The following is a 25,391-nucleotide window of genomic DNA, read 5'->3' as shown; positions in this document are numbered from 1 at the left end:
AGAATATAGCCATTATTTTTACACAAGTTAGAGAAACCAAGTTTAATATGTACAAAAATAAGTAGAATAAGAATTATGCAATAAATATATCAATAGTGAAACAAAAGAAGAGAGACACTAAATAAATAATTTCTAAAAAAGCGAAGCTAAGGACGACACTACGAGAAAACGTTGGGAAAGGGGATATACAGCCAGACAAAAAAGAACCGACATATGGGAAGGGATATAGGCAGATTGGTATCCAGGGGGGTATGGGATTAGAGCCCCACCCCCCAACAAATGTTTGCCCAATTCTAAAAATAAACCAAAAAGGATTCTATTTTTTGATACGTTCTTTAAGGTTTTTTTTGCCCCCCCCCCCAAAAAAAAAAAAATCCTGGACACGGCCCTGGATACAGGGATATTTGGGAAGGAAAAGAAGGGATACCACATATTTGAAAAATCTACCAACATGTACAAAAAAGCTTATCAAATATTCAATCGACAATCGCCATGAAGCTACAAGACAGGCCCGGAATGTTTATTCTGCACTGGCAAACATTGTAATCTTTATTTATTAACTCGCCCTTTACAGTTAAAAGCAAATTTTGGTTTATTTTCTATTTCTTCTTTTATCACTTCTTCTTTCCTATTTCTTCTTCTTGAACTGAGAAGAAATCTCAGTTAGAAAATTTTCATCTCCCTTTTTTCCACTGTCTGTCACCTTGTTTTCTTAGATTGCCATGCTAAAAACTGGATGCAGCTATAAACGGTATAATTTACATTATAATTCAATACATAATAAATATATATATATGGCAGCCCATTGCCAGAAAAACGAAATAAATGAACAGAAACAAGCCTAGTTAATTTCAATAATTCAAAACACCTTTAAAATTTTTACGGATTAATAATATCTTACAAGGAGATTTCTCTAAGCAAATTAGCAACACAGCATTCCAAGATACTTACTCTATTATCATCATTTTCTAAGGCGATATGCTCGTAGCTCGATCGGAGAAGATTCGGCAGGGAAGTGTACTCACAAGGAGTACCGATGTCACCTAAGTCAGCATTCCTTGTTGCTACGGTTTGAAAACAAGTCCGAAGCCACGTTCCATGATCTAATTGATGAGAGCCACCGAGTTCATGGGGTATAGCCATAACAGGAAGGTGGTCCACAAGCTATGGATATGAATAAAAAGAATTTTGAAATGATATTTCCTGATGACGTGGTGTTATTACACAATTGTGCTAATCAGGCTTTTAAAAATTAGGATTATTTGACTTCAGTATTCTGACAATCGTTCAGGAATAATACGATTGGCTTATAAATATTGTAAACCAATCCTAGACTTCAGAACACTCAAAAAGAGGAGGTAAAATTATTCTTGATTAATTCTTACTATGATGTACAACCTTCCTTAATACCCTTCTCCACTTCCTTACTATGCTGTAAATCAGCTTTATCTTACTTCCTTTGAAAAAAAAAAAAAAAAAAACGCAAACTTACTAAGGTCTTCAGACAGAAATACCAACAGTACAACTTTCACGGTCAAGTTTCTCCTCCAACCAAGATAACCTGAAAGAGAACCAAGAAAACCTCGATTCTGGGGAGCTGGCTAAATAAATTTCCAATTAAAATCCGGATTTCAGACGCCAGGTGAGGCGGAAAAAGCGCAACTGCCTGCTCCGAAAACAAGAGAAGAAAATAACTTGAAAACTAAACATCATTATTACCAACATTATTATGGATGAAAACACCAAACTGAGTTTAAGCTCAGGCAACAAATGAACCAGATACCATAATGTTGATCGAATATAAAGGATCTAATAGCTTTGATGGCTCAGCCAGCCACGTCCTATGGGTGAGTTTAGGCGCACCAAGATAACCTTGAGTTTGGGGAGCTTTGAATAGCTTTGATGGCTCAAAAAGAATTTGATGGCTCAAAAGAATAGCTTTGATGGCTCAAAAGAATAGCTTTGATGGCTCAACCACGTCCAATGGGTGAGTTTAGGCGCACCAAGATAACCTTGAGTCTGGGGAGCTGGCGGTTGAATAAATTTCCAATTAAAATCCGGATTTCAGACGCTAGGTGGGACGTAAGCCACTGGGGGTGGGAAAAAGCGTCACCTTTTCGTCCTATCGCTGTTATTTTGAAAGCCTGGATTATATTTACCTTTCAATTGGGCTGTTTTGAAAACTTGGTTCAAATCAACAAGGCAAAGGTTTGTACTTTTTAGAGCTTCTTGTTTGATTTTAGCTGCACTTCGACAACAGAAAGATGTCATAATGACTTCGTCTGTGTCGCTGCTAAATTCCTTTCAGCAGTGTACCATTCGCCTTTAGCTAAATTATTTCTGTGTTCAGAAATTTCGAAAATAAACCTTATGCATGCGATTGTCATTTTCTTTCAATGGTTCTTCAGACAAACCTTGTTATAAAGCAACAAAGGATCCCAAGAATCTTTCACTAGTACTTTCTCCACACGTGACTTAAATCCCGCCCGTCCTTGAACGTCTTCTCGGGAGCCCCTTTCTTCGTAATGGCATTAATGTGTCTTCTATATTCCCCGTAGCCTTCTGCCAAAGGGAGAAGATTTGAGAGGATTTAAAACATAGAATTTATTCTTCAACCTCTATGGGAGTAAACCACAGGGTCAAGAACCATGTATTGGCTTTCGGAAATGAGTTTCGGCAGAAAAGATTGATTCACCCGTTGGACGTGAATGAGCCATCAAAGTTTTTAGATTTTTGTGCAAATTGTTTTTTGGATTTTAAGGTTCTCGAGGAGTTCAACATTTGCTTCTCTATCAAGGAGAGTGATTCTGGTGTTCCGACAGAGGCATTTAGTTTCAAACGTTACAAGTCAACAGAGGTCAGCCACCTTCAAAATCCAAGTTTCACACAAGCTGATTGCGATTGGGAGAATGGATGTATAGAAAAGTCATTTTATAAGTCGTTCTTGCAGCACCATGTGAGCATAAAGTCCATGTTGGACCCATTCTTGCAGCACCATGTGGGCATAAAGTCCATGTTGGACCCATTCTTGCAGCACCATGTGGGCATAAAGGATTTGAAACTGGAGTAGTTTTTGTCACTGGTTATTATCAAAGTACAGGAGCTCACCGACCCATTGAATACTCTCTCTGTTAAGTTTCAGGTCTAGCTTATGCGGCTTTGTGAGAAGCCTATAGCCTTTACTTTGGATTCATTTACGACTATGCCAAAGAGGCAGTCTGTTTTAGGATGTTATTAGCTAATGCTTATAGGTAATCTGGCACTTCAGTCTTTTCGTCGATGTCGTAAGCACAGGTTTGCTTGCTTGTGAGATTACACCCTACCCCACCCATATGTGTGCGCCACAGTTTGTTTTTATCAGGGAAAAGACTGCTATGAGGAATTGGCCAAAAAGTTCATGAGACAGGAGGCATCCTAGAAGAACTGCTGAAGACATCTGGAGGGTGTTAGGAAGACCCTCACAAGTCATGACACCGCTCTTGAATTTAAAGTCAGTATCTTTGATTAAATTTTGTGGAACTCCATAATCAGGGAGGATATATCACAGGTCGTTTCTCCAAGTAAGGTCAAAAACTTGGTTAAAATCAACGAAGAGCTGGTACTGTTTATGGTAATATTTTTCTAAGGCCTGTGCGTCGTGGAAATCTATTCAACAGTCGATCTCTCGGGGTAGAAACAGGCTTTGTATCCTTGAATGACTCTCAACGACACAGCCTTGACCCACTGGAATATAATGCAGGTGATGATTTTGGCATTCTGTTTGTTATGCTCATTGAGCGGTAATTGTCGCGTATCGTCTTTTATACCCTTTTGTGGAGTCGAAACATGAGTTCAGAATGCGGCTTCACACTCTGAAGCTGAAAAATTCTTGACTGGTATCAAATAAAATCTTATTGAAAAGATATATAAGTGGTTTACACCAGATTTCCCGCAATCATGTTTGAACTCTGTCCAGGACAATAGGCCTTACTTGTCTTCAGTGCTCGGATGGCATCCACTACCTCGAAGCGGAGGGAATATGGCTAGGGTCTGAGACTGTAACAGGGAATAGTTCAAGGACGTCAAGTTTGGGAAGGATAACATAATTAAGGTTTTCATTGAAATGTCCGATCCATCTTGAGGAGATACCTTGCGTACTTTGTATCTAGAAGTTGTTTTTATCTTGCAGTATCTAGAAACAGAGTCTTTTCTTGCTTGTTAGCCCACGATCTATCTTATGCTAAATTCGAGTCACCTTTCTTGAAGTCTGACTTACATTTCTCTTATAATAGCACTATAATAATAATAGCACTTATAGCACTATATCTATATCTCTATATAGATATATATATATACATATATATAGATATATAGCACTATTCTCTATATCTATCTATATAGTATAAATCTTATACTATAATAGCTATAATAGCACTATAGGTTCTATGATTATATTTTTCCACAGCACGTTTCATCTGCTTATATCTGTCCCTGCTCTCTCTGTCTGTCTTCTCAACAAAGAATACGACAATATCATCAATTATTCATGGCAATTTATCATCCTTTTTAGTTCCAATGACGGAAATTGCAGCATTGCTGATCAAGCTCGAGGATTGACCAATTAAGTGGCCCATCTACCGATATCCTCGTTAGATACAGTTATATGTGTCTTAGAAAGGAGACCCAGTAATTGAGTAAAAAGTTCCAAGATCTAGGCCTGGCGGGTTTTAGGGTCTTTGAGAAGATTTGTGCTGTAACGAGTGAATACCTTATTTAGACGATTTCAGGCATATCTTTGATGTGGACTCTACTAAGGAATGGTGGCCGTCGAAATTCCCGCCTGCGAGGGTAACAGTAACAAGCACGGACGATTTTCACCGCCTAGTGACAACTACATATTCAATAACACTGCAAGTATTTCTATCTGGAGGTCCGTATCATCTTTCGACTTTCTCTGTTTTTGAAGAGTGTTAATAATGGCCAGACCATTGTCTCCACAGAACATAAAGAGGCGTACTCCCCTCATATTAATTCATCCAAAGTTTACCCATGACATCTTCATTCCCAGCAACAGGCGTTCCAGCAATAGCAATGATGTCGCCAATAACCAGGACAAGGTCTTTATATCTGAAATATATCCAGCAGGGTTTGTAGTTAAAGGTAGAAGTGTTGAGACACTTCATCTGACATGCTGCAGTCTGGAGATAGACTTGGATGGTTGATCGGTGTCGGTCGGTTATGCATTCATTCGTGTCATAATTAATCGTTCTGACACGGGCGTTACAGAAATCAAGGATCTCGGAGTTTGGTCACGAGGTTCATTTTACCTTGATTTGACAAGCTTCCTAACTTTCAAGGTTCCAATAGTTAAAACGATTTCGTGGAAAGCCTTCAAGGTTAGAGTTGTCAATGCCAATAAAGAAGCTCTACTTAGAAATTCTTCGTCACAAATTTTCGACTATCCCGGAAGCAGAAGCTAGCATCGCATGATCCTCGCGGTTACTCTGGAAACAGTTGCACAGATTCTCTTTTTTGGTCGTCAGTATTTCATTTTATTATAGGAAAAAAGAAGGTTTGTTGGCTACTTTTTGGACAGCAGTAAGTTATTCTTGTCCGCCCTTAGCAGGGGCCCGCTGCTGCCACTAGTGATCGCTTCTGACGTCTTGCACAGCCAACAATTTAGTTAATTGCTGGGAGAATGTTTCTGACTGGGGGACATAACCATACGGCAATGGGCCCTGTCTGGTGCACATAAGAGGAATTGTTTGTTAAGGATTATTATATTGAAAAGCCGTTTGATTTTCTACATATAAAAATTGTACGCTTATAGTGGATATCGAAGGCAATAGTAGCAATACATTACAATTCTTTTGTTTGGCTTATTAAATTATCTTGTTTAAAGCTTAAACAAGATGTGGTCCAAGAAGCAATATCATCTAGTATGATCAAAACTTAAACAAAGTGTTCAAGGCCGTGTCCAGGGGAAAGGTTAAGGGGATAAGCCCCCCCCCCCGAAAATTTTTGTTCGATTCGTAAAAACATAACAAAAATACATATAGACAAATTTTTGATACATTTTTAAGGTTTTTTGTACTCCCCCCCCCCCGAAAAATACCCCTCTCAAGAGCAAAAATCCTGGCTACGGCCTTGAAAGTATTATTCGAGAAGCAATCTCATCTATCACTACTATCTAGAATTTTTTACAGGGTGTGTATAGAGATATACACACAGGAGTCGTGATAAACTAAACCACGATAAATTTTAGGCAGTTTTCGATGTAAGTTGACAATTTGTTAAATTTCCATAGATGGTATTCACCTAAATGCACTTACAGAATTGCATTCTTGAAATTTGTTTTACCTTTTCTACATTGAAAATTACGGTGAAAAGGCTTAGAAACATACGATTCTTTAAGTTATTTTAGATCATTTTCTAAGAATAAGTCAAACTAGTCAAAGTTAAGTTCTTAAGTTTGACTATGTCAAACTTAGTCAAAGAATAGGTCAAAGTTAAGTTATTTTAGATCATTTTCTAAGAATAAGTCAAATTCTGGTTTGGTGAATAGATATATCTGAAGCAAATGACATGAATAAGTCATTCTTTTTATGCAAGTTAGAGCTGTGGAGTTGTCACAAGATCGTGTTTTTTTCTTGTAAGAGAATATAAATCTTAAATTGAACACCCAGTAGAAGGGAGTCCCACTACTGTTGTGTGTCAAAATTGACACAAGCAAGGTATGGAGACAACAACCATGATAGCAAAATAAAAATGATCAAAAAAATAAAATAATACGTAAAAATGATTTTTGATACAATAATAGTGTTAAGATATTGATTTAATTAATATTATTAGTTTCCATGTTAATTATTATTTTCCATTGTTAATTATAACGCAATTGTTCGTTGTAAAAAATGTTACAAAATTGTTAATGTTCATCGTCAATTTTATACAATAAATGACATAGCAAATAAAATTATTATTGACACAATAATTATTATCTAATTGTTAATTGTAAGAAAGTGTCACAAGGTTGTTAATGTTGAAATAATAGAAAAGATAGTAATTGTCATTGATTTTTACCTGGGATACTTTGAGGGTGAAAACTCTATCTCTCAGTTTTTCTGGGATAAACAAACGTAAAACTTTGAAAGGGGCTAGAAACCAAAGGGGTGCTGCGACAACCAGAACCTTTTTCAGTCTTGCTGGATATGCACCCTGGAAATTAAAATGAGAGTAAAAAAAAAAACAAAGCGAGCAATTCATTCTGCGTCTCAGCATATTATCGTTAAAGTACTCAGAGCATTAAAATAAGAACATTTTTTATACCTATTTTACGTCTATACATAACTGAAAACCAAAATTTTCTAAGACAGTGGTTGATTTCAAATTATGAACTTTTTAGGGCAGTATAACATTTTATTTGGTCAGTGCTGCCACTTGAACCGTGAAAATGATAAACAAAGCTAAATTATTCAATTTAAAATGACCTTTCGTCAAAACAACTTAAAACAGTAACAATCTCTTGGTTTTCAGAGAAAACTTTACGTCAAAGGATTCATTTTAAGCTGCTTAATGCCAAGTTTTTAGTTTAATTTTAGCTGATTTTTAACTAGACTTTTTATTTTTAATCTGACATCCGCTAATACCAAAAACTCGGTAGAGGTCTTTGCCCTTATATAATGGATTTCCAATTTTCCCTAGTTTTTTTGAGGCATGATTGCATACAAGGTCGTATATGTGGGGAGGGGAGAGGTTTGGGTGTTCGAACTCCCACCAAAAGTTTGTCCCATTTGTAAAAAACGTAACAAAAAGGCATTTAAAAATGTTTGATGTTTTTTGTAACCCCCCCTCCGAACAAAAATCCTGGCTACGGCCTTGATATGCAGTTTCCATTTGACCAGTTCCAACAATCATATCTCATTTTTTTAAAGAAAGTTTAAACAATGCATAAAAATTTGTTTATTTGCATTTTGGTCACGTTTATACGAGTCGGAAAAAAATTAAAGTGGGGGCTTCAAACCGCGTATTCCCCCTGGATATAGCCTTGAGTGACTACAATTAAAAAAAGAGGGAGCAGACGAAACATTGGTAACAAATGAGAGATGAAAATGTTTTAAATATCGTAACCTACAATTAGTAAGCAGAAAGCGAACTGTATTTTTTGTATGGTTAAAATGTAATTCAATACTTAGCTTTATGTAAACTTTATATAACAATTTAATTAAATTCAAACCTTCCTAGAGATAACCTTTAATAACAGCCACCAATCCATTATGTTTTTTGAGGAAAGACAGGGATAGGCTCATCACTGGAAAAATATTTCAGCAATTAAATAGCTCTATCCTACGTAATTTGTCACATTTCTGAACCCTTTGCTCAATTCCCAGACATACTATTAACAATAAATGAAATTTATTTTCATTAAAGATTCAAATTTTTTAGAGATTTTTATTTCTCTAGACGAATAAAACGGTATAATTTATTAATGATTTTTCTAGTGTGAGATTTTCTAGTGTACGTTAAGGAATTTTCTTGTGTATGTTAAGGGGACAAGAAAACCAATTTTCCAAAAAGGCAAATTTTCAGCCTGTTCCTTAGCCAGATAGAGAATGAGCACGTCATTGAGTAGGTCATTTTATGCTCTTTCAAAATTACAAAACGATTTTGATCATTTCCTTCACAAATTTTATTTTTAGCCCTTAACGGGATCCGTTCTAAAAACTTTATTAAAGAAATCACAAATATTTACTTATCTCATTTCAAAATATGTATTGTTTCGCAGTACCTCCTCCCCCCCCCCTGATGGATAAATATACAGTCCACTCTACATATCCAAACTATATCAAACAGTTCGTGGTAACGAACTGAGCGACCTGGCTCAATAGTTACCAAAACTCTAAAAAACAGAATTTTTATAACAATAGCCACATAAAAAGAATCGCATTTTAATGCTGACTTTAAATATATAAGTTCCATTAAGTTTAGACTAACCCATCAAAAGTTATGAGCCTGAAAAAAATTACATTATTTTAGAAAATAGGGGAAAACACCCCGTAAAAGTCATAGAATCTTAACGAAAATTACACCATCAGATTCAGTGTATCAGAGAACCCTATTGTAGAAGTTTCTAGCTCCTATCTACAAAAATGTGGAATTTTGTATTTTTTGCCTGAAGGCAGATCACGGATGCGTGTTTATTTGTTTGTTTTTTCTCCCAGGGGTGATCGTATCGACCCAGTGGTCCTAGAATCTTGCGAGAGGGCTCATTCTAACGGAAATGAAAAGTTCTAGAGCCCTTTTTCAGTGACCAAAAAACTGGAGGGCACGTAGGTCACCTAGGTTTCCCAAAGTCACCGAATCTAAATTCTGAGATAGCCATTTTATTCAGCATAGTCGAAAAACCTTATAACTATGTATTTGAGGACGACTTACTCCCCCACAGTCCCCGCGGGAGGGGCTACAAGTTACAAACTTTGACCAGTGCTTACATATAGTAATGGTTATTTGGAATTGTACAGACGTTTTCAGGAGGATTTTTTGGTTGGGGGAGGGCGGTTGAAAAGAGGGGGATATGTTAGGGGAGCTTTCCTTGGAGGAATTTATCAAGGGGGGAGAAAATTTCCATGAAGGGCGCGCAGGATTTTCTAGCATTATTTAAAAAAAAACAATGAAAAAATAAATATGAAAAAGTTTATTCAACTGAAAATAAGGAGCAGAATTAAAACCACTTAAAACGAACAGAAATTATTACGCATATGATGGGCTCTCCTCCTCCTAATACCTCGCTCTTTACGCTAAAGTATTTTTAGTAATTTCAACTATTTATTCTACGGCTTTTGTGATTCAGGGGTCATTCTTAAGAAATTGGGACAAAATTTAAGCTTTGGTGTTAAGAGCGAGGTACTGACGAGGGGATGAACCCCTCATATACGTAATAAAAACATGAGAATACAGAAGTTTGTTACCTAAGCTAATTTATAAGTTACGTATATCTTTTACTAACAAAAACATTCGTAAAAAAATTAAAAGTTCTAGTTGCCTTTCTAAGTAACCAAAAAACCGAAGGGCAACTAGGCCTCCTCCCCCGCTCCTTTTTTATCAAACTCGTTCGATCAAAACTATGAGAAAGCCATTTATCCAAAAAAATAAATATGCAAATTTCGTTTTAATTATTCATCTGCGGAGAACCAAAATCAAAACATGCATTGATTCAAAAACGTTCAGGAATTAAATAAAAAAAAGTTTTTTAACGGAAAGTAAGAAGCGACATTAAAACTTAAAACGAACAGAAATTACTTCGTATGTGAAAGGGGCTGCTTCCTCATCAACGCCCCGCTCTTTACGCTAAAGTTTTTTACTATTTTAAAAAGTAGAGTTAAGAGAAAGAGTCAAACTAAATCTAGTCTAAGTCTAAGTCTTCTAATCTAAGTCTAAGTCTAAATCTAAGTCTAGTCTAAATCTCGTCTATAGTCCTAATACTATCAAGATGGCTTTACTTCGAACTTGTCTACAAACTAATCACGACATGTACTTTCAAACAGTTCGTGGTAACGAACAGTAGTAAGGAGCGACCCGGCTCAATAGTAACCAAAACTATAAAAAATGGAATTTTTATACCAATAGTTACATCAAAAGAATCGCATTTTAATGCTGATCTTAAATATATAAGTTTCATCAAGATTAGTCTTACCGTCAAAAGTTACGAGCCTGAGAAGATTTGCCTCATTTTAGAAAATAGGGGGAAATACCCCATAAAAGTCATACGATCTTAACGAAAATCACACCATCAGGTTCAGCGTATCAGAGAACCTTACTGTAGAAGTTTCAAGCCCCTATCTACAAAAATGTGGAATTCAGCATTTTTTGCCATAAGACAAATCACGGATGCGTGTTTATTTGTTTTTTTGTTTGTTTTTGTTTTTTGTTTGTTTTTTTCCCAGGGGTGATCGTATCGACTCAGTGGTCCTAAAATGTCGCAAAAGGGCTCATTCTAACGGAAATTAAAAGTTCTAGTGCCCTTTTTAAGTGACCAAAAAAATTGGAGGGCACCTAGACCCCCTCCCACGCTCATTTTTTCCCCAAAGTCACCGAATCAAAATTCTGAGATAGCCATTTTATTCACCATAGTCGAATAACCTAATAACTATGTCTTTGGGGATGACTTACTCCCCCGCAGTCGCCGTGGGAGGGGCTGCAAGTTACAAACTTTGACCTGTGTTTACATATAGTAATGGTTACTGGGAAGTGTAGAGAAGTTTTCAGGGGGATTTTTTTGGTTTGGGGGGGAGAGTTGAAGGGGAGGGGGTTATGTGGGAGGATCTTTCAATGGAGGAACGTTTTATTGGGGAAGAGACTTTCAATGAAGGGGGCGCAGGATTTTCTAGCATTATTTAAAAAAAAACAATGAAAAAATAAATATGAAAAGTTTTTTCTACTGAAAGTGAGGAGCAGCATTAAAACTTAAACCTAAAAGAAATTGTTATGTATATGAGTGGTTTACCTCCTCGTAATACCTCGCTCTTTACGCTAAAGTATTTTTAAGTAATTTCAAATATTTATTCTACGGCCTTTGTGATTCAGGGGTCATTCTTAAGGAATTGGGACAAAATTTAAGTTTTAGGGTAAAGAGCGAGGTATCGACGAGGGGTGAGCCCCCTCATATACGCAATAAAAGCATACGAATATAGAAGTTCGCTACGTAAGTTAATTCGTAAGTTACGTATATTTTTTACTTACGAAAACGTTCGTAAAAAATTAAAAGTTATAGTTGCCTTTCTAAGTAATCAAAAAATTGGAAGGCAACTAGGCCTCCTCTCTCGCTCCTTTTTTATCAAAATCTTCCGATTAAAACTATGAAAAAGCCATTTAGCCCAAAAAAATTAATATGCAAATTTAGTTTTAATTATTTATGCGTGGAGAGCCAAGATAAAAAAAAAGCATTAATTAAAAAACGTCCAGAAATTAAACGAAAAAAAACAAGTTTTTTTTTAATGAAAGCAATGAGCGACATTAAATTACTCCGTATATGAAAGGGGCTTTTCCTCCTCAACACCCCGCTCTTTACGCTAAAGTTTTTTACTGTTTTAAAATGTAGAGTTAAGAGAAAGAGTCAAATTTAGCGTAAAGAGCGGGGCGTTGAGGAGGAAGAGCCCCTTTCATATACGGAGTAATTTTTGTTCGTTTTGAGTTTTAATGTCGGTCCTTACTTTCATTTGAAAAAACTTGTTTTTTTCGTTTAATTCAGAACCAAAACGAGAGCCAGTCATTGAACTGAGCCATTGTGCAAAAGTGATACCAAATTAAACGTAAAAAAAAAAAAAAAAAGCATCAATCCTAAAATGGATTGTTGCTTTATCTTAAAAGGGATTGATAATATTTTAATTCTGTAAAAAATGTCCTTAATTTGTTTGCTTTTACTGTACCAAAACTCTTATATTATTTTGTGTTTTCGGTAAAGCGCTTGTTTTCTATAATCCTAAAAGCATAGGGAAACATAATTAGTTGGTTTATTTGTACTAGTTTTATTGATATATATTAGACACGTTGTGAAGTAATAATTTTTGTCTGTTTAAGATTCAACTTAGCTCTTTACTTCCCTCGGGAAAATTTTGTTTTTCAAAATTAATCGCTGTTCGTCTTTGATTAAAAATTAAATTAAAAAAAACAAGTTTTTTTTTAAATGAAAGTAAGGAGCGACATTAAAACTTAAAACGAACAGAAATTACTCCGTATATGAAAGGGGCTTTTCTTCCTCAACGCCTCCCTCTGTACGCTAAAGTTTGACTCTTTCTCTTAGCTCTACTTTTTAAAAAAGGAAAAAACTTTAGCGTAAAGAGCGGGGCGTTGAGGAAGAAAAGCCCCTTTCATATACGGAGTAATTTCTGTTCGTTTTAAGTTTTAATGTCGCTCCTTACTTTCATTTAAAAAAACTTGTTTTTTTATTCAATTTCAGGACGTTTTTTAATTCATGCATGTTTTGATCATGGCTCTCCGCACATAAATAATTAAAACGAAATTTGCATATTAATTTTCTTTTTGGTTAAATGGCTTTCTCATTATTTTAATCGGAAGATTTTGAGAAAAAAGGAGATAGGAAGGAAGCCTAGCTGCCCTCTAATTTTTTGATTACTTAAAAAGGCAACAAGAACTTTTGATTGTTTTACGAACATTTTCATAAGTAAAAAATATACGTAATTTATGAATTAACTTACGTAACGAACCTCTTTGTTCGTATATTTTTATTGCGTATATGAGGGAGTTCACCCCTCGTCAATACCTCGCTCTTTACACTAAAGCTTAAATTCTGTCCCAATTCCTTAAGCATGACCCTTGAATCACAAAGGCCATAGAATAAATAGTTGAAATTACTAAAAATACTTTCGCGTAAAGAGCGAGGTATTACGAGGAGGTAAGCCCCTCATACGCGCAATAATTCCTCCTCGTTTTAAGTTTTAATGCTGCTCCTCACTTTCAGTAGAAAAACTTCTCATATTTATTTTTTCCTTGTTTTTCTAAATAATGCAAAAAAAAAATCCTGCGCCCCCTTCATTGAAAGTCTCTTCCCACATGAGAAGTTTTTCCATGGAAAGATCCTCCCACGTACCCCCCCACCTCAACTCTCCCTGCCAAACCAAAAAAAAATCCCCCTGAAAACGTCCGTACACTTCCCAGTAAGCATTACTATATGTAAACACAGGTCAAAGTTTGTAACTTGCAACCCCTCCCAGGGAGACTGCGGGGTAGTTCTGGTTTAATTTAAACCAGATCGATTTAAATCTCGATCTAGTCGAGATTTAAAACAAGAGCTCTGAGATATGAGTTCCTCCAACATATCAAACTTCATTAAGATCCGGTCACCCGTTCTTAAGTTAAAAATACCTCAATTTTTATAATTTTTCCAAATTAACAACCCCTAGCTCCCCCAAAGAGAACGGATCCGTCCCAATTATGTCAATCACGTACTTGTGCTTATTCTTTCCATCAAGTTTCATCCCAATCTCTCCACTCTAAGCGTTTTCCAAGATTTCCGATTTCCCCCTCCAACTCCCCCCAATGTCAGATTCTGGTTCAGATTTAAAATGAGAGTTCTAAATCACAAGATCCTTCTAAATACCAAATTACATTAAGATCTGATCACCGTTCGTAAGTTACAAATACCTCATTTTTTCTAATTTTTCCGAATTACTATCCCCCCCCCAACTCCACCAAAGAGAGCGGATCTAGTCCGGTTATGTAAATCACGTATCTTGGACTTGCGCTTATTCTTCCCACCAAGTTTCATCCTGATCTCTCCGCTTTAAGCGTTTTCCAAGATTTTCGGTCCCTCCCCCAATGACACTGGATCCGGTCGGGATTTAAAATAAGAGATCTGAGTTCCAAGGTCCTTCTAAATATGAAATTTCATTAAGATCCAATCATTCCTTCGTAAGTTCAAAATACCTCTTTTTCTAATTTTTTTTAGAATCAACCCTTCCTTCCCCCAACTCCCCCTAAGAGAGCGGATCCGTTCCAGTTATGTCAATCACGTATCTAGGACTTGTACTTATTTTTCCCACCAATTTTCATCCCGATCCCTCCACTCTAAGCATTTTCCAAGACTTCAGCCCCCCCCCAATTCCCCCAATGTCACCGGATCCGGTCGGTATTTAGAGCTCTGGAACACGATATCCTTCCAAACACCAAATTTCATTAAAAATACCTCATTTTTTTCCAATTTTTCATAATTAACCCTCTTCACCCCAACTCTCCCAAAGAGATCGGATCCGTTCCGGTTATGTCAATCACGTATCTAGGACTTATGATTATTTTTCCCACCAAGTTTCATCCCGATCCCTCCACTCTAAGCGTTTTCCAAGATTTTAGCCCCTCCCCCAACTTCCTCCGATGTCACCGGATCCGGTCGGTATTAAAAATAAGAACTCTGAGACACGATATCCTTCCAAAAATCAAATTTCATTAAGATCCGATCACCCGTTCGTAAGTTAAAAATACCTCATTTTTTCTAATTTTTCCGATTTAACGCGTTGCGTTTACAAGTTAATAATATGAAAAAAACTTCGTTTTCTTAAAGAGTTAAAGAGGCTGCGTCCCAAAGTCGAACCTTAAAACGTACAGGAATTAGGAGAGGCAGTTGGGGGGCTGACTCCCCCCAAACCTCCCGCTTTTAAAGACTCTTTTGTAAAGGTTTTTTGTTGTGGGGGGCTGCCGCCCCCCTAACCCCCCGCTCTTGGCTTCGGAAAGGCCCTCTTTTAATTAACAAAACAAAAACCCTGTACAAAAGAGTCTTTAAAAGCGGGGGGTTTGGGGGGCGGCAGCCCCCCAACTGCCTCTCCTAATTCCTGTACGTTATAAGGTTCGACTTTGGGACGCAGCCTCTTTAAGAAAACGAAGTTTTTTTCATATTATTTCTGTACGTTTTTCTACAATCCATGTTGGATGTAATTTAATAATTCCTGTACTCCTCGTACAGGAATTAGGACTGCCTCTCCTAATTCCTGTACGTTTTAAGGTTCGACTTTGGGACGCAGCCTCTTTAACTCTTTAAGAAAACGAAGTTTTTTCATATTTTGTGAAAAAAAAACCGCCCGATAAGGGACTTGAACCCTTGACCTTAGGATTAAAAGTCCCACGCTTTACCGACTGAGCTAACCGGGCATGTTTGAAGTCGAAATACCTGCATGTGTATAAATATAACTTTTAAATAACTTTTAAGAATTTCAAAAATTAACATGGGCTCTTATGGGGAAATGGGTTTTTCTAAGCTAGAAAATCGGGGGGTTAAGATTTTCCGACGAAACTTTCCAGGAAAATTACTCGGAGAATTCCGCGTCGAATGAATCTTCGTACACCCAGATCCGATGTCGGCTGTGACCTGTAGGCGTGGCAGAAAAAAAACAAAAAGGAGAACATGAACATTAAGTGGCTATGCGTGGTTTCTGGAAAACAGGGAAGGAGTTATCGGATCGAGCTGAAATTTCGCGGATAAGCTCCTGGGCCCTAGGGGACCTTAACTTGTGAATTTCAGCGGACAACGTTAAAGGGGGGGGGGGGGGGGGTTGGGGGGTCGAAACTTTCGGCCAGATTTTCCCCATGAAGGAAAAGTCGGAGGGGGATGAAATTTGGCAGATTTCTTAGTTGGAGCTCGGGCTACAAAATGCATCCCTCCCCATCCCTCTGCAACCACTGGAACCGAAGATCGCTTAACATTGTCGTGGTTCGCCTCTTTAAAGAGGCACTAGTGTGCCTCCTTGAACAAAGACGCAATAACTAAGTCATTCAGATGTATGTCTTTGCAAGACCTCCTGGCACGTTTCCTACAGATAAGAATCTACGTACTGATCTTTGGCCTTCCACATTGAGGTTGAATCGATCCTTGACTCTGATTAAATAAAAAAAACTAGTTTTTCTCAACTGAAAATAAGGAGTGACATTAAAACTGAAAACAAACAGAAATAATTCCTTATATGAAAGGGGTTGTCCCATCCTCAACGTCCAGCTCTTTACACCAAAGTTTTTTATTGTTTTAAAAAGTAGAGTTGTTAGAGATAGTCAAACTTTAGCATAAAGAGCGGGACGTTGAGGAGAAGACAGCCCCTTTCATATACGGAATAAGTTCTGTTCGTTTTAAGTTTTAATGTCGCACTTAAGTCCAAAAAATTCTAAGTGGCAAAAACTCTTAGTCCAAAAAGGAGGGGTAAAAATTTGGGGGAGGGTGATTGGGGCCCTTGGAGGTGAAACATGGATGACCAAGGGCTGTTGTATCATTGCTTAAAGTATATACGACTTTATCAATCTCAACTTTATGCAAACTGCAATACTAAGCCATATTCTCAAAAGACAAAAGTTATTCATATAATTGTCATGACTCAAATATTAAGTGTTATAATAGCTAAAAATCGCTTTTATTCAATGAAGATCGAATTTTTGCTAATCATATCCTGACAGGAATATGTAGATTGTTTGCGCTATTTATGTTCCATTTTAAAAATCGTGACACACTTTAAGTTTTTCTTACAACTTACAATGATCTGCTAATGAAAGTATTGCTCACATCATTATGTTAAATGTTATATGAAACTACAGAGAACAATTGAAAAAACTTAGGTGGTCTACAAAAATAATTATAAAATACTAGCCAAATTTCTGGATAGCTAACAGTAGCAATTTGTTAAGTAAAAAGCCCAAATATCAGTTTTTGTGCATACCTCCCTCAACTCCCAGAACTCGCAAACGCCAACAGTTCAGGTCTTTGGCACTTGCAATTGTTATCCAGTGTCTAGGAGGGTCATATTCCATAAATTCGGCCTCTTTCCCCTTTCCTTCAGCATATCGAGATTTTGCGATTTTGCCTAAATTTCTTAATTTTTTTCGCAGGCTATAATTTGCATAATTTTTATTTTTGTTCTATTTTGTGCACCTACCCCCCTCCCCCTTTATTCAATCCCCGTGTAGGCTATGCGTATTTTTGTTTATTAATCTGTTTTGCCAAAATTATCCAAGGTGAGGGTTTTGAGCCATTTAACATCAGCTTTACATTTAGAGGAATGTCCCACTCCCCTAAAAGAGGACCCCAGCAAACACTCATCCAACAATGTTCAAGAAACTGAATTCCAAAGATACCCCCCGGGCACTCCTGTGACACTACTTTTAGATAATAGAAGTTCATTGAATATTTATTATTTAGCCTTATTTTTCCAAGACTCTAGTCTCCCTTGAGACGCATATTACCTATAAATCACCTTGAAGTTTATGTTTTTGCCCTAAAATGGGGCAACCGATTTGGTTGCTCTTGGAGAAAACAATGGTCAATCTCGTGCAAAAAATACCGGATAATCACCGGAAAGCAACCCCGGTCTCGTGATAGTTCAAAAGCAATTCGAGTCTAATCGATTAATCATCAGAACGCTGCAAAAAATCATCCTATATCTTGAAAACAGTAAAATATACTTTATTTCAGCCAGGCATGTACGTGAAAAAATACTTAGAGGGTGAGGGGATATTTCGTCCAACTTCAAACATAGGCGAATTATATAGAAACAAGCCAAAATGTTAATTCGCTTCTCGCTCGCTCGGGTGTTCGGCCCTCATTCAAGGCCGTCGGACCATTGCAGTTTGCAACCACTTTGCCCGGACATTGCTCCACGTATACTAAATCTAAAAAATCATAGTTACCAAAATTCAAAAATTGCAATTTTTTTTTTTAACTAAGGCATGTAAAGGTATAATAGCTTTTGTACTTCTTTTTTCTTAACCTCCAAATCTCATTCAGTGATAAACCTGGGCAAGTTCATTCAACAGACGAATGTAGATTATCTGTGAAATTAAATTGTTTTACAAGTAATTGTTTAAAAAGAAAAAACCCCACCCCCCATCCCTCCATCTTTGATCGTTTTCTATAAACATTTTTTCTCTGCAAAGAAGACATAGCCAATTTATATATAGTACTAGCTTACTCGTCGCGCTTTGCAACGATCTTACAGAAAAGGAAATTTAAAGAAAGTCACACCCCAGAAAATCTCCACCGCGGAAGAATCCCCCATGAAAATTCTCGCCCTTGAAAACTTCCCTTCTTACCCACGAAAAAATTTTCCCTCTCCCCCCTGGCAAATCCCCCCCCCGTGTTATAATAACGATGATCGCTTTCTTAAACTTATTAAGATTACTTGAACAGTTCCCCGGGAAATTCCCCCTGCAGACCATTCTCCTCCCAAAAACTTCGCGCCCCCTCCGCAGAAAATTCTTTTCTTCCCCCAGAAATATATAAGGAGTAAAAAAGATGCAAATTCATTTTAATATTGGGATCCTCCTTACGCAGACATTTCCCCTAAATATAAAATAATGATAGTATTTTCAAATTTGAAAATGATCTTTCAATACAAAATTTAAAGAATTTAATGAAAAATAAGTTTGATAATTTCAGAAGTGTAATGGACGACAAAATCAATAATTAACTAACCCCTTAATTGGATACCCAAGAAGGGAATAATTTGACCAACTATTTGTGATATAAACTATTTATAATGAGGGGTCTCTAATTTCACCAGCGCAAAAAATATTATCAGAGCCTAGGGGGACAGGGGAAATTTTATGCCTAAACCCTTCACAAGAGTGTCCTGAACAACTTTTTAAAATTCCTTGGCAAGCGGATGAACAGTGCAGCAATGCATACAGGACATTGTGCGAAAAATTGTTTGCATCTCTAGACTTTAGAGGGCAAAGCACCATCACACATGCCTGACCTAAGCCAATTGTTTGCATCTCTAGACTTTAGAGGGCAAAGCACCATCACACATGCCTGACCTAAGCCAATTGTTTGCATCTCTAGACTTTAGAGGGTAAAGCACCATCACACATGCCTGACCTAAGCCAATTGATGTAGAAAAAAAGGAAGATAAACAAATAGGGTCTATGTTTGCAAGTCTACTACTACTGCTACTAACAACTCACTGCAGAACCAAGCTGCCTGGGGCAAATACAGCTACGCACGCTCCTCCTCCATCCCAATCCATTCAAAGCCTCCCCCTTTACACCCTCCCAGGAAGTTCCCATTTCCTTTAGATCTTTCTTTATGACATCCTCTCACCCCAAATGAGGACGACCTGCTTTCCGTTTAGCCCTAAACGGTTGGCCAAAAAGGACGATTTTCGGCAACCTGTCATCCTTCATCCGCAGAACGTGCTCTAGCTATCTCAACCTTTCTTTCATAATCAAACAGTTCGTGGTAACGAACCGTAGTTAGGAGCGACCCGGCTCAATAGTAAACGAAACTCTAAAAAAAAAGAATCAGAAACTCCGATCAAAAGAATCGGATTTTTATGCCGATTTTAAATATAGAAGTTTCATCAAATTTAGCCTTACTCAGCAACAGTTACGAGCCTGAGAAAACTTGCCTTGTTTTGGAAAATAGGGAAAAACACCCTCTAAAAATCATACGATCTTAGCAAAATCACAACATCGCATTCAGCGTATCAGAGAAGCCTACTGTAGAAGTTTCAACCTCTTATCTACAAAAATGTGGAACTTCGTATTTTTTGCCACAAGACCGATCACGGGTGCGTGTTTATTTGTATGCTTGTTTGTTGTTTTTTCCCAGGGGTAATCGTATCGACCAAGTAGTCCTAGAATGTCGCGAGAGGGCTCATTCTAACGGAAACTAAAAGTTCTAGTGCCCTTTTTAAGTGACCAAAAAAATTGGAGGGCACCTAGGCCCCCTCCCACGCTCATTTTTTCCAAAAAGTCAACGGATCAAAATTTTGAGATAGCCATTTTGTTCAGCATAGACAAAAAAACATAATAACTATGTCTTTGGGGCTGACTTACTCCCCCACAGTCCCCCAAGTTACAAACTTTGACCAGCGTTTACATACAGTAATGATTATTTGGAAGTTTACAAACCTTGTCAGGATGACTTTTTGGTTGGGGGGGGGGTTGAGGGGAGGGGGCTATGTGGAAGGATCTTGCCCTGGAGGAATTTGTCATGGGAGAAGAGAAAATCCATGAAGGGGGCGCAGGATTTTCTAGCATTATTTTTTTTTAAACAATGAAAAAATAAATGTGAAAAGTTTTTTCAACTGAAAGTAAATACCTGCATTAAAACTTAAAACGAACAGACATTATTACGCATATGGGGGGGGGGTCCATCTCTTCTTAAATCACTCGCTCTTTACGCTACAGTATTTTTAGTAATTTCAACTATTTATTCTACAGCCTTTGTAATTCAGGGGTCAATCTTAAAGAATTGGGACAAAATTAAAGCTTTAGTGTAAAGAGTAAGGTATTAACGAGGGGGCAAACCCCCTCATATACATAATAAAAGTATACGAATATAGAAGTTCGTTACGTAAGTTAATTTGAATTTATGTATATTTTTTACTAATAAAAACGTTCGTTAAAAATTAAAAATTCTAGTTACCTTTTTTAGTACCCAAAAAATTAGAGGGCAACTAGGCCTCCTCTCCCACCCTTTTTCTCAAAATCGTCAAAACTAAGAGAATGCCATTTAGCAAAAAAAAAATAAATACGTAAATTTCGTTTTAATTATTCATTTGCGGAGAGCCAAAATAAATACATGCATTAAATCAAAAACGTTCAGAAATTAAATAAAGAAAAAACAAGTTTTTTTTAACTGAAAGTAAGGAAAAAACGACATTAAAACTTAAAACGAACAGAAATTACTCCGTGTATGAAAAGGGCTGTTCCTCCCTCAACGTGAAAGGGGCTGTCCCAGAGTAATTTCTGTTCGTTTTAAGTTTTAGTGTCACTCCTTACTTTCGATTAAATTTTTTTTTTTTTTAATAGCCCTAGAAGGCGGAATTGAACCACATTTTTCGCACAGCCAGCTGTTTGAAATACGGTCAGCTAGCCGGATACCCAGAACAATTTGCAGGCACTTTCTCTAAAAAAAAAAAAAAAAAAAAAAAAAAAAAAAAAAAAAAAAAAAAAAAAAAAAAAAAAAAAACAACCTAATAATCTTCATCGGCTTTTCGGAGCGCCCATACTTCAGAGCCATATTCGACCACTGTTATCACTATACCTTCCAATGTTCGAACCTTAGTATTCAGTCTTATCTTCCTATTCTTCAAACTTTTTTTAACTGTGAAAAAACAACCTGATCCTTGGCTATTCTAATTTTAACTATTTTTAGCTTCGCCCACCATCTATACTAATAATACTACCAAGGTAAGTGAAGCTGCCCACCTGATCAATCTTTTCGTTACCCAACATTACCATTTTATCTTCACTAATTCCTAGCCTTGGTGACTTTTCTTAACATTAATTTTAAAACCTATTCTAGCACCCTCAAATCTCAATACCTTAAAAGTCCATTCATTTTCATCACACTTTGATCTAGGATGCTTAAATCATCAGCATAATCCAAGTTCGGTTTGATTCCGTGGTCTACCATTGCCTTTCCTGTGCTTCTTAAGACACAGTCAAAAAATGATCCATAAGAACACAACCCTGCTTAATTCATTATCTAATACAAAACCAACTCCTGACCTCGTTTCCTACCTGAACCGCAGCCATGTTGCTCTCGTACATAGTGCTAATCACTTTAATGTATTTATCTGGTATACCATACAAGGATAAGACCTTTGCTAAAGCTCTTCTATCAACATAATCGAACGCTTGCTCATAATATATATAACTGAGAGCCAAAGGTGTTTGACAACTAAGGCACTTCTCAATTATTAACGCAGTGTTCTTGCACTGGACTAATGCCTCGATAATTACGACACTTACTCGTCACCTTTCTTATACAGTGGTTTAACTAAGGTTTTCCTAAAATCATTAGGTACTTCCCATTTTTCAAAAATCATATTCACAATCTTCAATAGCTTATTTCTAACCTCAGAGCCACTATATTTAAGAAAGTCATTTACAACACTGTCAGCACCCGGAGCCTTATTATTTTTATTATTATTATTATTTTTTTTATATTTTTAGCTAATTCTTTAATTAGCTTCTAATTCTCTAATTACTGTCGCTAATTCTTCCTTCACATCCAAGGTATCACAAACTTTTTTTTATTTTCCACAATATCTTTTCCTGCAACTCTATCTCGGTTTAGCACATTCTCAAATTGTTCTGCATATCTCTCTTTCACTCTTTCCGTATGATTAATCGTGGCCCCGTTCCAAACTGTTAACTAGGACAAGTCCGGACTATCTACTCCCTCTCGATTTATTAACATGCCAGTGCAATAAAATACTATTATTCCATCTATCTGCGTCTTCCAGATCCTCAACAATTTTATCCATGGCTTCCACCTCGCACCTACTTAGTTCATATTTTAATGCTTTATTCACTTTCTTTGCTCCCCTTGACCTCTCTATTAAACATATAGCTTTTCACTAATATTTCTAGCTGCAGTCTTAAATTTCTTGCCTAAGACACCATCAGCAACTTCAAAAATTGTTTTTCCATCCATCTTCCACATTGTCAAATTTTAAACTCTCAAATATAGTATTCAACGGTTCCTGGGAAGTTTCTCACAAATTCTCATCCTGGAGTCTTCCAACATCATAGCTTCTTGGGAGGTAGTTACCCTGGTCAAGAATGAAATAATAATTGAAAGGAACTATGATTACAAAAAAAAATTAACAAATGGGCTAAATTGGCCAAATAAATGGGCTAATAAATGGGCTATTTTCAAGTGCATACCTTTAGCAGAGTCAATATCTTCTGGCTTAATTCATAGTCGAAATTACTGTATTTACTTTCCGTCATGTCGTAAATGAAAATAAGCCCACATTTTTGCGTTTCTACGCTCTCTAACGCCACATCCAATTGATAAACTAAACCCTAGAAAACAATTAAAATAAGATAAATACACAAAACTGAAAATAAAAGACACTGAGTTTCAATGACAGTTAAAAGACACTGAGGGTCTATGTCAATTCTAAATGCCGTACAAACTCCTTTTGTACGGATGTAGCATATAATAAAGAAGTTTCAAACCATCTAATACAGCCGTGCATGACTTTGCTTTCCCTAAACCTCTGAGTAGTAAAATCGGATATACCTCCAATCTAATGCCATATTCAGGGAGGAGCTAGGGGGTTTGACCCCCTTCCCATCCAATTTTTTTTCGACTCGTAAAATGTAACAAAAATGCGTATAAACGAATGTCTGACGCTTTTTTCCAGGTTTTTTTTTTTATAGAGCCCAACCAATAACAAGAGCTAAGGGCTCATATGGCACTTGTGACGAGGCGAGAAGAGCTGAGAGCCAAGAGATCATATGGTATGAGCTCTAACAAAATTCTATGAATCAATAGATTGATTTAAAAAAGAAAATAAGATGCTTAATGCCGGTCAGGATTTAAAATAAGAGCTCTGAGTCACGATGTCCTTCTAAATATCAAAATTCATTAAAATCCGATCACCCACTCGTAAGTTATAAATACCTAATTTTTTCTAAATTTTCCTCTTCCTTTAGCCCCCCAGATGGTCGAATCTGGGAAAACGATTTTATCGAGTCAAATTGTGCAGCTCCCTGACACACCTACCAATTTTCATCGTCCTAGCACGTCCCAGAAGCACCAAACTCGCCAAATCACTGAACCCCTCCCCCCGACTCCCCCAAAGGGAACGAATCCAGTACGATTCTGTCAATGACGTATCAAGGACATTTGTTTATTCTATCCACCAAGCTTCATCCCAATTCCTCCACTCCAAGTGTTTTTCCAAGATTTCCCCCTCCAACTCCCCCCAATGTCAAAAGATCTGGTCGGGATTTGAAATAAGAGCTCTGAGACATGAATTCCTTCTAAAAATCAAATTTCATTAAGATCCGATCATCTATTCGTAAGATAAAAATACCCCCATTTTCACGTTTTCCAGGAATTCCGGCTTCCCCCTCCAACTCCCCCCAATGTCACAGGATCTGGTCAGAATTTAAAATTAGAACTTTAAAGCACAAGATCCTTCTAAATATCAAATTTCATTAAGATCTAGTCACCCTTTCGTAAATTACAAATAACTCAATTTTCGAAATTACCCCCCCCCCCAATTCCACCAAAGAGAGCAGATCCGGTCTGGTTATGTCAGTCACGTATCTTAGACAGGTTTCTATTCTTCCCATCCAGTTTCATCCTGATCTCACCGCTTTATGAATTTTCTAAGGTTTTCGGTCCCCCCAACTGCCCCCCTCGAATTACGCTTGATCCAGTTGAGATTTAAAATAAGAGATCTGAGTTACGAGGTCCTTCTAAATATGAAGTTTCAGGAAGATCCGATCACTCCTTCGTATGTTAAAATACGTCATTTTTTCTTATTTTCAGAAATACCCCCCCCCCCCCCAATAGAGCGGATCCGTTCCAATTATGTAAATCACGTATGTAAGACTTTTGCTTATTTTTACCACCAAGTTTCATCCCGATTCCTCCAATCTAAGCGTTTCCCATGATTTTAGGTTCCCCCATCCCAAACTTCCCCCAATGTTACCAGATCCGGTCAGGATTTAAAATAAGAGCTTTGAGACACGATATCCTTCTAAATATCAAATTTCATTGAGATCCGATCACCCGTTCGTAAGTTAAAAATACCTCATTTTTTCTAATTTTTCAGAATTAACCCCTCCCCCAACTACCCCAAAGAGAGCGGATCCGTTCTGGTTATGTCAATCATGTATCTAGGACTCGTGATTATTTTTCCCACCAAGTTTTATCCCGATCCCTCCACTCTAAGTGTTTTCCAAGTTTTAGGTTTCCCCCTCCCAACTCCCCCCAAATGTCACCAGATCCGGTCGGATTTAAAATAAGAGCTCTGAGCCACGATATCCTTCTAAATATCAAATTTCATTGAGATCCGATCACCCGTTCGTAAGTTAAAAATACCTCATTTTTTATAATTTTTCAGAAATAACCCCCCCCCCCCAACTACCCCAAAGAGAGCGGATCCGTTCCGTTG

General features: G+C 37.1%; 1 protein-coding gene across 1 annotated transcript in view; it reads right to left on the bottom strand.

The window, feature by feature from the left end:
- LOC136035672 (tyrosine-protein phosphatase non-receptor type 9-like) overlaps positions 1 to 25,391 on the bottom strand; it is a gene marked incomplete in the record, with an annotated part of 119,376 nt that overhangs the window by 27,097 nt on the left and 66,888 nt on the right. Inside the window, 3 exon segments of the mRNA XM_065717590.1 lie at positions 952 to 1,164; positions 7,060 to 7,194; positions 23,143 to 23,283. Of these exon segments, the coding sequence (XP_065573662.1) occupies positions 952 to 1,164; positions 7,060 to 7,194; positions 23,143 to 23,283 (489 nt within the window).

Source organism: Artemia franciscana, chromosome 14, assembly GCF_032884065.1.
Source record: "Artemia franciscana chromosome 14, ASM3288406v1, whole genome shotgun sequence".
Taxonomy (NCBI): domain Eukaryota; kingdom Metazoa; phylum Arthropoda; class Branchiopoda; order Anostraca; family Artemiidae; genus Artemia; species Artemia franciscana.
The sequence above is the reverse complement of the archived record's forward strand: the minus strand, read 5'-3'. Positions and strand labels throughout refer to the sequence as shown.